Source organism: Miniopterus schreibersii (assembly GCF_964146895.1).
Source record: "Miniopterus schreibersii genome assembly, chromosome: 17".
Lineage (NCBI taxonomy): Eukaryota > Metazoa > Chordata > Mammalia > Chiroptera > Miniopteridae > Miniopterus > Miniopterus schreibersii.
In genome coordinates, this window is record NC_138117.1 from 33519160 (window position 1) to 33532967 (window position 13808).

The window sequence follows — 13808 nt, forward strand, 5'->3', positions numbered from 1 at the left end:
GCATGAAACTAGAAATCAACTACAACAAAAACACTCAAAAACATTCAAACACATGGAGGCTACATAGCATGTTATTAAATAATGAATGGGTTACCAATGAGATCAAGAAAGAAATAAAAAAATTTCTGGAAACAAATGAAAATAAACACACAATCCAAAATCTATGAGACATCACAAAAGCAGTCCTGAGAGGGAAGTTCATAGCACTACAGAGCTACCTCAAGAAACAAGAAAAATCTCTAATAAGCTATCTAACCCTACAACTAAAAGAATTAGAAACTGAAAAACAAGAAAAACCAGAGTAAGTAGAAGCAAGGAAATAATAAGGATCATAAAGGAAATAAATGACATAGAAACTAAAAAAACAATACAAAAGATCAATGAAACCAAGAGTTGGTTCTTTGAAAAGATACACAAGATTGAAGAACCACTAGCCAGACTCTTCAACAAATAGAGAAAGGACCCAAATAAATAAAATCAGAAATGAAAGAGGTGAAGTAACAACTGACACCACAGAAATACAAAGGATTGTAATAAAATATTACAAATAACTAGATGTCAACAAATTGGGCAACCTGGGTGAAATGGACAAATTCCTAGAAACACACACTCTTCCAAAACTGACTCAGGAAGAATCAGAAAATCTAAATAGACCAATAACAACAAATGTAACTAAAGCAGTAAGAGAGAAAAGGAGCAAAGTAAATAAGGCATTATTATATAGAAGGCTTGGATATCGCTGCTGTAAATGTCCATCAGTGTCATTTATGCCAATCTTTCTAACGTTTTTTGACATCCCCTTAAAGATAAATTATCTCCATATGGGATCATGCTTCTCTCATAATCTGTAATGTTGTATCTCAAGTGTGGGTTTCCGTGAGGTGATAAATAGTTCCATTTTACTGTCTCAATGACATTGCTACAACCCTGTAACAAATCTGCATCTATTAATCCAATTTCCTTTAGCGACACAATAACCAAGGCCTTCCAAGATAAGGAAGAAAATCAAATTTCAAAATCAAAACCACATTCCAAATTTCTTAAAAGATTTTTTTTTTTGTTCAATTCTTTCGTAAAAACATTGGTCACCATTTAACATACAGTGGCAACAAAATGCACCCAATTTACATGCATCAAGAAGTCAATAAATCGTAATACACGGATGACATGAATTTAAATGAACAGTACTAAAATGTAGCTCATGTTGCATTTAACCACAGTTATAGTGCTCCCAATAAAGAAATAGCTAATATAGAAATAAGAATTCCAGTTCCAATCTGAAATAAGGTTCTTTGTAACAAGTAACATAAAATAATGGTTACATAAAGTAATTAACTTAAGGGGAACCATTTTTCAGAAATCACTTTATGCAAAACGCAAAGATCTTGAAAAATGTGTATCTTAGGTTAAGGGTGCCATTTTTTGAAAAGTAATTACCTGAATGATGCAAATGTTTATTGTGTCCATAAATTAAAATATCTTTCAATATGAAGATTTTCTGTTACATGTTTTGACACCTTAAATAATTTTGCAGATGTTCAGCTAAACTGAAAGATTCTGTAGGACTGGGTTATTTTCAACAGGAAAAAAACCAAAAACACACACAACAGTAATCAAAAGCCCTTTCTAAACTCAAAGGCAAAGTTTCTGGATATGGGATTTAATTAATAAAAAAATTTAAGCACCACAATAAAATGCTTTTTTTGAAAACAGAAAGGACTGGCAATATGTAAGTTAGGGAGGGACAAAAGCACATAAACATTTACCAAAAAAAATTTTTTTAATGAGCACTCTAATCCTCTCATCTGAAATAATAAAAAATTTTTGGTGTGTGTATGGTATTACGTGGAAGATACAAACCACAATTCTGCTTAAGATAGCAAGTTCTATTAATTCTAATTTGACCAAAGAGACTGTGATACTATTTGTACATATTAAGAATGGTATGTATTTATCTTTTGTTTTATTATTTTTTTCCTTCAAAAATCTATGCTTAAAGGATAGCACTAAATTATTTTGAAGTACACTGAAGAGAATTTACGATAAATTGCCTTGTGGGGAAAATTGGCTCCTCAGGAAAAAATAGCTCAAAGTAAATATTTGCAAATAAAAATTTTAAATATATAGTTATAGCTGTAAATACAGCTATCTTATAAGTTTCCCTTCTTTTGCATCTATTTACCAACATTAATAATTTCAGTGGCCCAAGTAGTAATTTTAGTTTCAGTTTTTCTCTCCATGATGTGTTTAATTACTCTTACAAGTAAGAATAACTTTTTAGTATGTGTAACAGGTCACAAGCTAACAAACTTTAAGGGTTCATAAAATTAAAATTTATGATTCCTATACAGATATACTTAAGTCAGATATACAAGAATGGAAATAAATAACTTCCACCTAGAATCTGATTTAAATACCACAAAAGAAGAAAAAAGATCCAAAAAGGGAGAAAACATTTCAATTCATGTAACTTTTGACTATTAGACTATATATAGCAAACCCCAAAACATAAAATATTTATATCTCACTTCAAAAGAAGTTATCCAGAAATAAAATTCATTAAACAAGATTCAAAATCAGGATTACGAGTAGGAAGTACTCAGACTCATTCAATTCAGATGAGAAGACATTTTGGAGTAAAAAACCCTTCCTGAACAATATAAATTGTATGTAATTAACCTTACAAACATCCTTTCAGCTTCACCACTTGATACCATAAACCTTCTTGACAGTTCCCATTTTTTATTTCTCTAAAAAAACTCTTTTAGCCTCTAAATTTTCAAGTGTCATGTCCAACCCCTTAGTTCACTCTAATTCCACAATCACCATTAAAAAGACCTGAAAATAATAATTTTCTTCCTCTCAGGAGTCAAACACCACCATGTAATTATGAAAAATTGAGAAATTAAAAGTAAAAAAGTCAATTTGAAATAATATACTTAAGATATATGATTTTATGTAGTAGGACGACCACAGAATTGCACATTCTGATTGACCTCTGGCACTTGAGACAGGAAATGAAAAGGAGTAACAGAAACTTAAAATCCTTAAAGTCTGCCCCTGTTTTGAACAGATGTGGGAATAAATAAAAATTACTAAAATTATATGATTGTGAATGTTTACTGTGAAACAGTACAAAATTGATGTTGCCAGAAAGAGAGTAAAAAAATCTTCAACTGATAATAAACATCTTACATAATTCGGAAAAATCTTAAGGTTGAGTTGTAACTACAGGGAACACAACAGAAAATGTTTTCATGCATATACACGTTAAGTAACAAATACGCAAACCCCAAGTCAGTACAATACATCAATGACTGATACTTAAATGATATTTGGATATATTAAGAAAGAGAAGGAAAAGGTAAAATGTTGACTGCCATTGATGAAAAAGCATTTCAACAATTTACATGAAATGATACTAAACAGTTTTTTTAAAAAAGATGTCCTAAGAAAACCAAGCCACAATAAGTTAGTGTTTTCCATAATACATGCTGAATTATTTGATCCCATATCTATACACTGTGACTGTCTTAATTCCTAAATGTTGTGACAGCATATTTAATAACTGAGGTACATTAGTTTACATCTTTTATGGGTTACTCTAAGAGGGTTAATTTTTCTTTTCCAGTTTTTCATCTTCTTCACCTACTCCCAAGAAAATCAAAGGAAACATTCCTAGAATGCAGCCAATAGTCACCCCAACAGCTTTGCCCTAAGGAAACAAAAGAAAACATTTTTTGAAAGTTATTTTACCCATGTAAAAGGAATCCTTGCTTAAGTATCTGTAATAAACAATTACTACGTACTATAAAATTCAACTGTGACTGCATGTCTTTTGATAATAGTAACTTAAATATAAAAATAAGCTACAAAAATATTCTAGAACAAATGATATTTAAAGTTCAAAGCAACCAGGAAAATTCTTTTATCAAATTGCCATACGAATAACATCAAAGAAACATTCAAGTAGAAAACACTTATTAAATATTGTACATATATTTTAATGTCAGAAGAGAAGAAAAACCCTCACCTAGATTCTTATTTTGACCTTAGATAATGTTTGTATTTACTTATACATACTTACAGAGACTGTATTCTATTTTAGATTCCTGAGTTCCCCATATACATGAAATGACCATTGCTAATAGACTCCACTTCCACTTCCCACCCATTCGGTTAGAATGCCTGTTACTATCATCCATGAAAACCAAGGCTTTCTTCCTCCTCACTTTAGGAATGCCAGTCAATGAGTTCCAACACAATTATCTCAGTGGGGCACAAAGTCAACAGGGCAGAGAAGTAGGAAAGAAATGGGGTATCCTTTCCTGGCTCCCTGATCAAGGACCTGAAACCTATTTTTCCATTGTAAGAACAGTTACTTATATATATTATTTTTGGGTCTTATGATACTAGGTACTATAGTTAACTATACTGGAACTAACCAAGGACTTGAGTACATTTGTAAAATTGTTCTGCAAGAAAATATTTTCAGAGTTTCAAACAACCAAATTACAAATGGAGTTTTAAAATACAAGGTATGTCAGTTAGAACCTGCATATGCATTGGCATTGATTCTATTTTATTGATTCTAAATTTCAGAGTTAGCTTATGTCATAACTAGATGGCTGATCACTAACTTCAACCACTACAGGCTGTTTATACCCAAATGCTATGTTACAAAATAGAAGATTTGATCCTAACACATAACAAGCAGAGTCAACAACTAAGGAACAGAATTCATATGCTTATGATTTTATCAAAAAACACACTCACAAGTATGTGTGTGTGTATGTGTGTGTGTGTTTGTGTGTGTGTGTGTGTGTGTGTATATATATGTGACAGTTTAGTATTTGAGGTGCTTTTGTTATAGAAGAGGGGGGAAGTGGACCTGCTTATAATATAGACAGAAACAGAATTATCAATTATGTGAGAAAAGGAGACCCCAGGAAAATAATCTTCTCTTGACCCCAACTGTTGTGTTAAAATGTTAAGCCAAATTGCTAGAATGCTAGAATATCCTTACGCCTCAACAACTCTGGCTGATTGATATTAACTAGCTAGTCTCACTTCAATTTATCTACAAATTGCAGGATATGGACACACACACATATAATTTTTTATGCACCGATTGATAGGTCTAAGGTACAGCCTGAGAATTTGCATATCTAATAAGTTTCCAGGTAACGTTGATCCTGCAGGTCCTAGCATTGCACTTAGAGAACCACCACCCTATACAATCCCCTTTTCACACAGTTTTAACCATCACCGACCTTTTCAGTGAGGCCTGTAGTGACCCTCCTATTTAATACTGCAATTTGTCTCCATCCTAGCACTCCCAATCTCTTTTACTCTGCTCAGCTTTCTTTTTTTCTTTAATTTCCCATAACACTGTGAACTTCTAATATACTATTTTACTTGTCAGATTTTAAAATTGTTTCTCTCTCCTCACACTGCTAGAAAGTAAGATCCACCAGAAAAAAGATCTTGTTTTGCTAACCAATATATTCAGAACTCCTAGATCTGTACCCTGCATATAGTAGGCAAACAATAAATATTTGTTGAATGAGTGAATGAATGATTACACCTCCATCTCTAATTCAGACCCTCCAACTCTTGACCTTTAATCCAAATGCCTACAAGGTATCATCACTTGAGCGTTCTACTAACATCTCAGGTTGAACATGTCCAAAACAGAGCCTATTCTCTTCCCTTACAAAGTTCTTCCTCCTCTCTTCTTGACTTAAGTGGTAGCACTGTGACTCACCCAGTTTCCTTTCTATTTTAAATAGCACTCCATCATCTAGGTACGAGGTTCAAGCTCCTCAGCACAGTTTATACATCCACAGAAAAATGCCTTTCCTGTCTGATCCATTCTTACATCTCCAATGTCGTTTCCCACTACTGCTTCTATCTACAACTACTACATATTATATCTCAGCAATTACGAATTTCTTATATTCTTCTGAACACACCCTGTTTTTATCATGCTTTTCTACTGGCTATTCAATTCCAATACTTGGAATTCTCTTGTTCACCTAGTAAATGTCTCACCAATAATTTTTAAAAATCAGCTTTAGATCTAATAATCACCAAGAAATCTCCCCTTAAAAAGAAACTTCTCCCCACAAAATGTTAATTCTTATACTTATGCTATTGATATATCTATTGTATAATTCTATTACTGCATACATCACACTAAATTATAATTTGTTTAAATGTCTTGTTCTTTACCTAAACAACTCTCCAAAGAACTATAGTTTATATTCATTTTATGTCTAGCATATAACTGATACCTCAAGATTAACTGAATCATATGAAGAATTTTTTAAAAATCAAGTACACCTACAAAGTATAAGTCAATAAAAAAAATTACTCTTCCTCTGAGAACTGCCAAGGCTTGGACAATTTGTGCTAAAAACTCCACTCAAATCAATTTTAGTCTCAAATTTCTCAAGGGACTGAACTTGCTCTGGCTACCCAAATTCATTATCATAAGCCATATAAAGTACTTACCAAATGTGTACTAACACGCGTTTGCCACATGTCAACTTGCTTTGGTGTGAGATCAGGAATTGAGAGGCCTAATCTGGCAGCCAAAGCTTCAACATAGCCTGCTAGTCTTTAAAAATACATGAGGACAGAATATAAGTTGTTAAAGAGACATACAAATGTCCTCAGACAGTAAAAAACTAATTATTACAAAGAGAAACTTGATAGTTTTATACCTGTAATTAATTGGCACTCTAGAAATGGTGTAAACATTTTCTTAAACTTTCATTTTTTATTGTGTACAAACATATCCAGTTTAAAACTATTTTCATATTACCATATTTAATATAAAGGTAAACTAATTGACTTAGAGAGCTTATTCTCTACCATTACTTTTAAAAGACTGATTCAAGGTACAGAAAATTTTTTACAACAATTACACTTTATACACTTATTCTAAATTCAAAGTAAAGCACTTTAATATATGATATAAATTAATAACTGTCATCAGAAAGTGAAAATTTCCAAAATTTATCAGATAGATATAAGAAAACCAGCCTAGAAACTAGAAACTTCAGAGCAATCTCAAGTATTTATCAATTCTAAGTTACCTTCACTTATTGGATACAATCTTACTTTATGAACTGTAGAAAAATTTCCAATTAAACTATGCATACCATCAATTATGAGATGGATCCCAATGTTAGATACATTAAATCTAAAAAACTGTGCATCTAAGAACCAATAAAATGTGGTATTTGTTATTTAACGATATTTTTTAAAGGGAAAGAAGGAATAGTTCTTAAAGTATCCCAACAAAATCTTTCTCTCTAGCCAAAATAACTGTTTTATGATGCAATCTAAAGCTAAATGGCCTCAAAATCTATTAGACCACTTAGTTCTATCAAATACAGAAAACTATCACAGCAGCTATAATATCGTTACTAACCTTAAACTTGGAAACTGGGAAATGAAATGTTTGAGGGGTGATATCATTATAGATTTACACCAGAAATTCCAGGACTATAAAATTTCTGCCTTGACCCCACAGCAAAGAAACTATTTTTAACAGTAGCTTTGGCCCCAATTCCAGTGTAAAAGTCTAATATCCTGGGTTAGATCAGTTTAAAGCTGCCTTTGCCTAGTTTATAAGGCTAAGTAGACTTCTATTAGTTCCAAATCCAAATTTCAAAACTTACCACTCCAATGAACCAAGGAAGGAAGAAACAAAACCAAAGATTAAGAGAGTATGTTTATCAGTATAATTAATGTCAACTTAGACTAATTTATACTCCCCAGGCTTCCCAAGCTCAGGAAGCAGCCCAGGACATTTGCTGCTTGGAAGAGCGAGTGCAGAAGTAGAAGGAGAGAAAACTGGCCTTTCTAAAGTAGATATCCTCAGTTTCATCATTCCTGCCACAGGGAGTAAAAAGAGCAAAAACTGGCCAAACACATGTATGCTTTGGCCATTATTCTTTTTGAAACTTCTTTTCTCTAGAAAAAACATGCCCAGTCAGTATCCTCACCTTTGAGCCTTCTCTCTTATTTCTGGGCTTAGTAGGAGGAGGGTGGGGTAGAGTAACGATTGGGGTTCTTACTTTTAATCCTGTCTCAGCTTTGGAAATGTCTATAAAATACATACATATGAATACTTTACTTACATTATGATAGTTTTAGAAAAAAATTTTGCATGTGTCAGAATTTCTTGAGAACATATTAAATACAAATGTCAAGGCCCCATTTCCAGAAACACTAATTCTGTATGACTGGGGTGCGACCTAGGCATCTATATTTGATGTGCACCAAAGATTTAGCACTACTGATTTAGAGATTTTAAAATCTAGTTCTAAAACACACACGAAAATAAATGTCTTTTTTTTTTTTTTTTTTTTGCCTTCTCAATTACAGGAGAATGGAGAAAAGAGAGCAAGTAAGTACACACATGCACAAATGAATAAATGAATGGACCTACCCAAGACCAGCTAAATCTGACACAAGATTTCCCAAAGCAGCAGCTAAAAAAGTGGAAAATGGACAAGTGAATTGTTACATGGAAATCATAAAAATCATTATAATACATCACTCTGTAATTAATAAAACACTGGTCTGGAAGTGTCAGCACGTTTCTCAAACTACAACAATTGTATCCAAAGTAACTCACTGGATAGCTCTGAATCTCAAGATTTCATAATAGAATGCAATTCTTCTGAGATTATAGTATTCTACCTCCATCAAGGAGTAGGTTTTTTTCTGTTGTGGCAGCCAGTTTCCATTATGGTTTCAATATTAAATTATGTGTATAATATTTTGGAGTTGTAACTTTCAGATAATATTTGGTAAAGGGAATTTGGATATTTAGAAAAAAGTAAAGCCATACGGATAGCTCTGAAATTCAAGGAAATCAATGAGAAGAAATGTCTCTTTCATTAACTCATCTATTTATGTGCTCCATGTAATATACAGAACACAGAACTATCCCCAAATTTCACCATCATGAAGAATAGAGTGTTAATTGGAAGGAAAGAAGAAGATAGAAGCAAATTAAATTTTCCATCTTGTATTTCCTTCTTTGATTTTTCTACCCAACTCGAAAATAAATAATTTAATAGAGAAAAGGGGCAGAAAGATTTCAAGGTGACTAGTAATTAAAAGAAAAACTTTGCTTTAACATAGTCAATATAGTAGATTATTATCACTCATTAACTAATATAAAGTGCCTAAAATTTCTCAGAAATTTTGTGTTACATACACAAAATTGAGAATTAAAGGACTAGGATTATAGAGATAAACTAGCAGAAATTTCAGTGAGTAAACTTTTTTAAATAAATTATCCTCTTCTACACTTAACCTACTGAAATGTTTTTTAAATATACAGCCAATAGAATATTATTATTATTATTATTATTATTAAATACCTGCCATAGTTGAAATTCCCAAAATAATTCCAATAGACATCTCAATATGGGTTCCCTGAAAAATGATTAAAGAAATTAATCTTAAAATATTAAAGCTCTAGTGATTATAAAGTAACAAAGCACTAATAAAAACAGATAACGTAGTCAAACATGTTATTGCAGCAAAATTATATACAAAAATATGCAGAAATATGCACATATAATGCAGTAATTCACTTAATTATTAAGTATATGCAATATGCAATAATACCAATATTTTCTTCATTAAAATTAGGCTTTCAGAAAAATAAAAAATAGCAACACATGTACAATACAATTCATCATTAAAAATCTAGGATTTATATTTTCCTACTACAGAAAAAGGTTCTTTAAAGCTCTTTGAGCATGAAGTCGACAAACTCACCTAAATTTTAAATTCTGAATGCTACATCTATACTATTGTTATTTATACTATAAAAGATTGAAAAGACAGACTAAACCAGTTTCTAGGGACTCAAAATATCATAAACTCCAAAAATTATCCTTATAACACTTAGTTCTTTAATCATTAAGTGGTGGGACTATCTGATTAATTTATAAGTAACAACAGCCTTTAACACAATAGAGCTACAGCAAAAATGAGGCTCTGTTGTATTTCCAGTGCATTTATTTATTGAGAGAGTTTAAGACTTTCTACATCTAGGATTTCATTCCTCTGAAGAAAAGAGGAGCACATATTTTTACTTCTACTTTAAAGAGAAGGAACTGAAGAAGATTAAACTATACTAATGGGTTATTACATAGACTAAAGAAGAAATCTATGTAATTTCTTAGATACTGTGCTAGTTCAGTTCTAATCCTTGGGCAATGCTGCCATAAATGGACTTAATTTTCAAAAGCCCTTTTGAATACTAATGCTTGACACTTTTTTAAAATTTCAATGATATTTGTGGGGAGAAAGGGAAAAAAGAATGCCTCATCTGGTATGTAGAAATATTGCATTAATCAATTATTTATAAAACTGAAAAGAAGCTGAGTTAAGTTTTCCTCAATTTTCTTTCCCCTAGGCCTTTGGTTCCACCTCTTTAAAATCAATTTTTATAGACTATGGTCCAAACAGCCTGATGCACAAAAGTCTCCCAGGTACTTAAAATTACAAGGTTGTAAAGGTATCCAAAGAAAGAGATTTCCGAAGAAGGGAAAAAAAGAACAGGCACAAAAAATATAGATGTGTATCTTTATATATGGATACAAAAACAACAAAACACTGGAGCTTTAATATAGAAGATAAGTACCTGACAGTTACAGCCCACGAAAAATAAATGCAGCTTCTTTAACAGCAACGAATCATTAGAAATGGCCCAAGAAGAATCTATTTGCAATACATGTATTTAACAAGTACTTAAGTATTTAATCACTTGATTAAATTTAAGGAACCTGAAGGTCCTTCTAATAGCATAAAAAGCCTCATATAACTTACTTTTTCCCATAGTTACATCAAATTTCATGTTAACAGGTGAGTTAGAAATTATAAACAAATTTAACACTAGTTGTCTTAAAGGTTACCTGGTTCATCACCTGAGTATAATTATAATCTACTCTAGAATTCTAATAAATGTTATTCTAATTAAATTGCAAGAAAAATAATCCAAAACCCCACTAAGTTACAAAAAAATCCCAATAACAAAAATATAATAAAAAGCTATAAAACCAAAAGCTTAATATGATTAGCAGCAACAATAAAGGTCAAATCTATTACAAGGAGTTATACGGTGGTACCTCGGTTTTTTAATGTAATCTGTTCCAGAAGACCGTTCGAGTTCTGAAACATTTGAAAACCGAGGGATCCACAGCCAACAGCTGGGCCTCAGGATCTTGCCCTCAGCGGAAGCCACGTGGCATGTTAGACTTCCAGGTGTGTTAGAAAATGGAAGCGTTTCCTTCTGGGTTTATGGTGTTCATTAACCGAAATGTTCGCCAACAGAGACATTCGAAAACCGAGGTACCACTGTATATGACTTTGTTTTTATTACTACAACTAGGGCAGCAGCAGCCCAGAGAATACACCTACCCGGAAGAAGAAACTATCAAATGTCTATGGCATGACAGAAAAGCAGAATCAAATATCTTCTTAACCTACTATCTTAAAGCAGACATAGCTGTCCCACAATGTTAGAAGGCAATCAGTGTTTTTTAAAAAAGGTAAAAAGCCCCGCTGTTGTGGCTCAGTGGTTGAGCATCAACCCATGAACCAGTAGGTTATGGTTTGATTCCTGGTCAGGGCACCTGCCTAGGTTGCAGGCTTGATTCCCAGTAGGGGACATGCAGAAGGCAGGCGACCAATGATTCTCATCACTGATGTTTCTATCTCTCTGTCCCTCTCCCTTCCTCTCTGAAATCAATAAAAACATATTTTAAAATAAATAAATAAAAAGTAAAAAGTTTTCTTATGGGGAAGGGGCAGGAGTGGGGTGGAGGGGTAATAAAGGAAAAAGGGGGGGCATCTGTAATACCCTCAACAATAAAGATAAATTTTTAAAAACTCTTATGATAATAATGACCACTGTTTCCCTTTTCATAGATTCTATAGTTATATTATTTATGTATTTTAATTTCAACAGTGTATTACTAAGCCTCTTTGGAAAATTTCACTGTCCCTGAATTAGTTTGCAATTATTACAGGAAAATATTTTTGCCACACCTATTACTCTCAATCAGGTATTGAAGCCAATGATTTAAATATTTACTTTAGCATTATATAAATGATAACCTGGTAATTAAGTCCCTAAAAATGGATTTCAATGTAAACTAGAAAAACAAATATTACTAAATTAGACTCAACCATCTGGGGCCTGCAAAAGTAGTTCACTGTCACTTATAATGAGAAGCAGGCCTGAGCTGCACAAAATAGAGAACAATATTACAATAATTTAACTCTAGGATGTGGGTGTTTTGTTTTGTTGGTAGCTCTATTTAAACACATACATGCTACTTTAGATACTTATAAAACCCTATGGTGAAGGTCTTATCCTCAGGAACTTAAAAGCTACCCATTCTGAACTTAAAAGCTTTCCCTATTCTGAACTCTCCTCAAAGTCTCCCTGAACCCCTCTTTATGCAAATATCATCTCAACATTTCCCTGTAGCCAGGTTAGTCTTTCGACATTTGAATATCTAAGGTCTGCCCTATGGAGGTGAAAAAAAGAAAGACTATTAAGATGGCAGTAGGGGGGCTAGAGGCTGTTAATAAAAATAATCTCAAATACTGAGCCATGTAAAATTGAAAGAGTATTTGCCACAGAGAGACTTTAATTCAGACAATCTATTCAAGAAACACATCAAGTCTTAACTATGGCTTATAAATTCATCATGACGAGGTTTTCATTACAATTAGATCTGACTTACATTAACTATTTAAATAATCTAACCAACTCAGATTTTAGTACTTTCAGGAAAGACAGTATAGTTCTAAATGGTTGAATAAGTGTCTCACATTCACAGACATATAAACTGGCTAATTTGATCCTTATGTACATATTAGGAAAATGTTGAAATCAGTTCAAAAACCAGCATTTTGAAATAGTATTTTAGAGGCTTTTGCCAGACTACTCTGCGAAAGAATTATCCAACAGGTGTTATCACCTTCAAGTTGTGTGCATGTTAGAGTATCTCCTGTGACTATTTATGAAGTAGAACGCCTTCCTGCTGTGTGCACCCAGTCAGGTTCCTCAACCAGGGGAATGGACCGACTTTCTGGATATCTGATTCCCATCAGTCTGGACATAAAATGAGAATATACAGCAAAAAACTCCCAAGACATTCTTGAATGAATCAAGATATTCTTTAAGCAAATTCTGTAATCTACACAGTGTAAATTATCCTTTTATCCCTATTTTGAAACCAAATATTCTATTTATGTCCATCATAGCACATGTGACCTCCAAAACACCAAAAACCCCCCACAAAAAAACAAACCAAACCTTGCATCTCTCATATGTATTTTCCTCACATTCAATAATCCAAAAATCATTACTTTTTTTTTAACAGTCTCCTACACAACAGCTAGAATTTATAGAATTTTATTAAAGTTAGAGTCAGTGAAGAGAAGTGGGTAGAGCACTAGGTAGTTTCAAAATAGTTGCATTTTAATCACGGAGTTACTTCTGACTTTAGAATCTAAATCCAATACCGGTATCCATTAACAAAAGGTATCACATACAGTGAAAAAGGTACATCAGCCATCTCTGAGACTAACTTTTAAAGAACACCCTTACATTAAAATGATCATGAGAAAGGAAAATCTTTTTAACATTACAATGGAACAAAGACAGAAGGGGTTTATATTCACAGTGATCTGAATTGAAATGTAAAACATCTCCCAGTTAAATGGATAGACTGTATCAAAACACCCTTTAAAACATT

The 13808-nt window shown here is 32.5% G+C and overlaps 1 protein-coding gene across 2 annotated transcripts in view; it reads right to left on the minus strand.

Moving 5' to 3' along the window:
- Positions 1–994: 994 nt before the first annotated feature.
- TMEM65 (transmembrane protein 65) overlaps positions 995–13808 on the minus strand; it is a 36693-nt gene continuing 23879 nt past the window's right edge. The window contains exons 4-7 of one of the 2 annotated variants that reach the window (XM_081116668.1): positions 9408–9462; positions 8465–8507; positions 6517–6622; positions 995–3715 (exon numbers count right to left, since the gene is read on the minus strand). In XM_081116668.1, the coding sequence (XP_080972794.1) occupies positions 3614–3715; positions 6517–6622; positions 8465–8507; positions 9408–9462 (306 nt within the window). In that variant the 3' untranslated portion in view covers positions 995–3613. The remainder of the gene's footprint in view (positions 3716–6516; positions 6623–8464; positions 8508–9407; positions 9463–13808) is intronic. The other variant, XM_081116667.1, reaches the window with a different exon arrangement.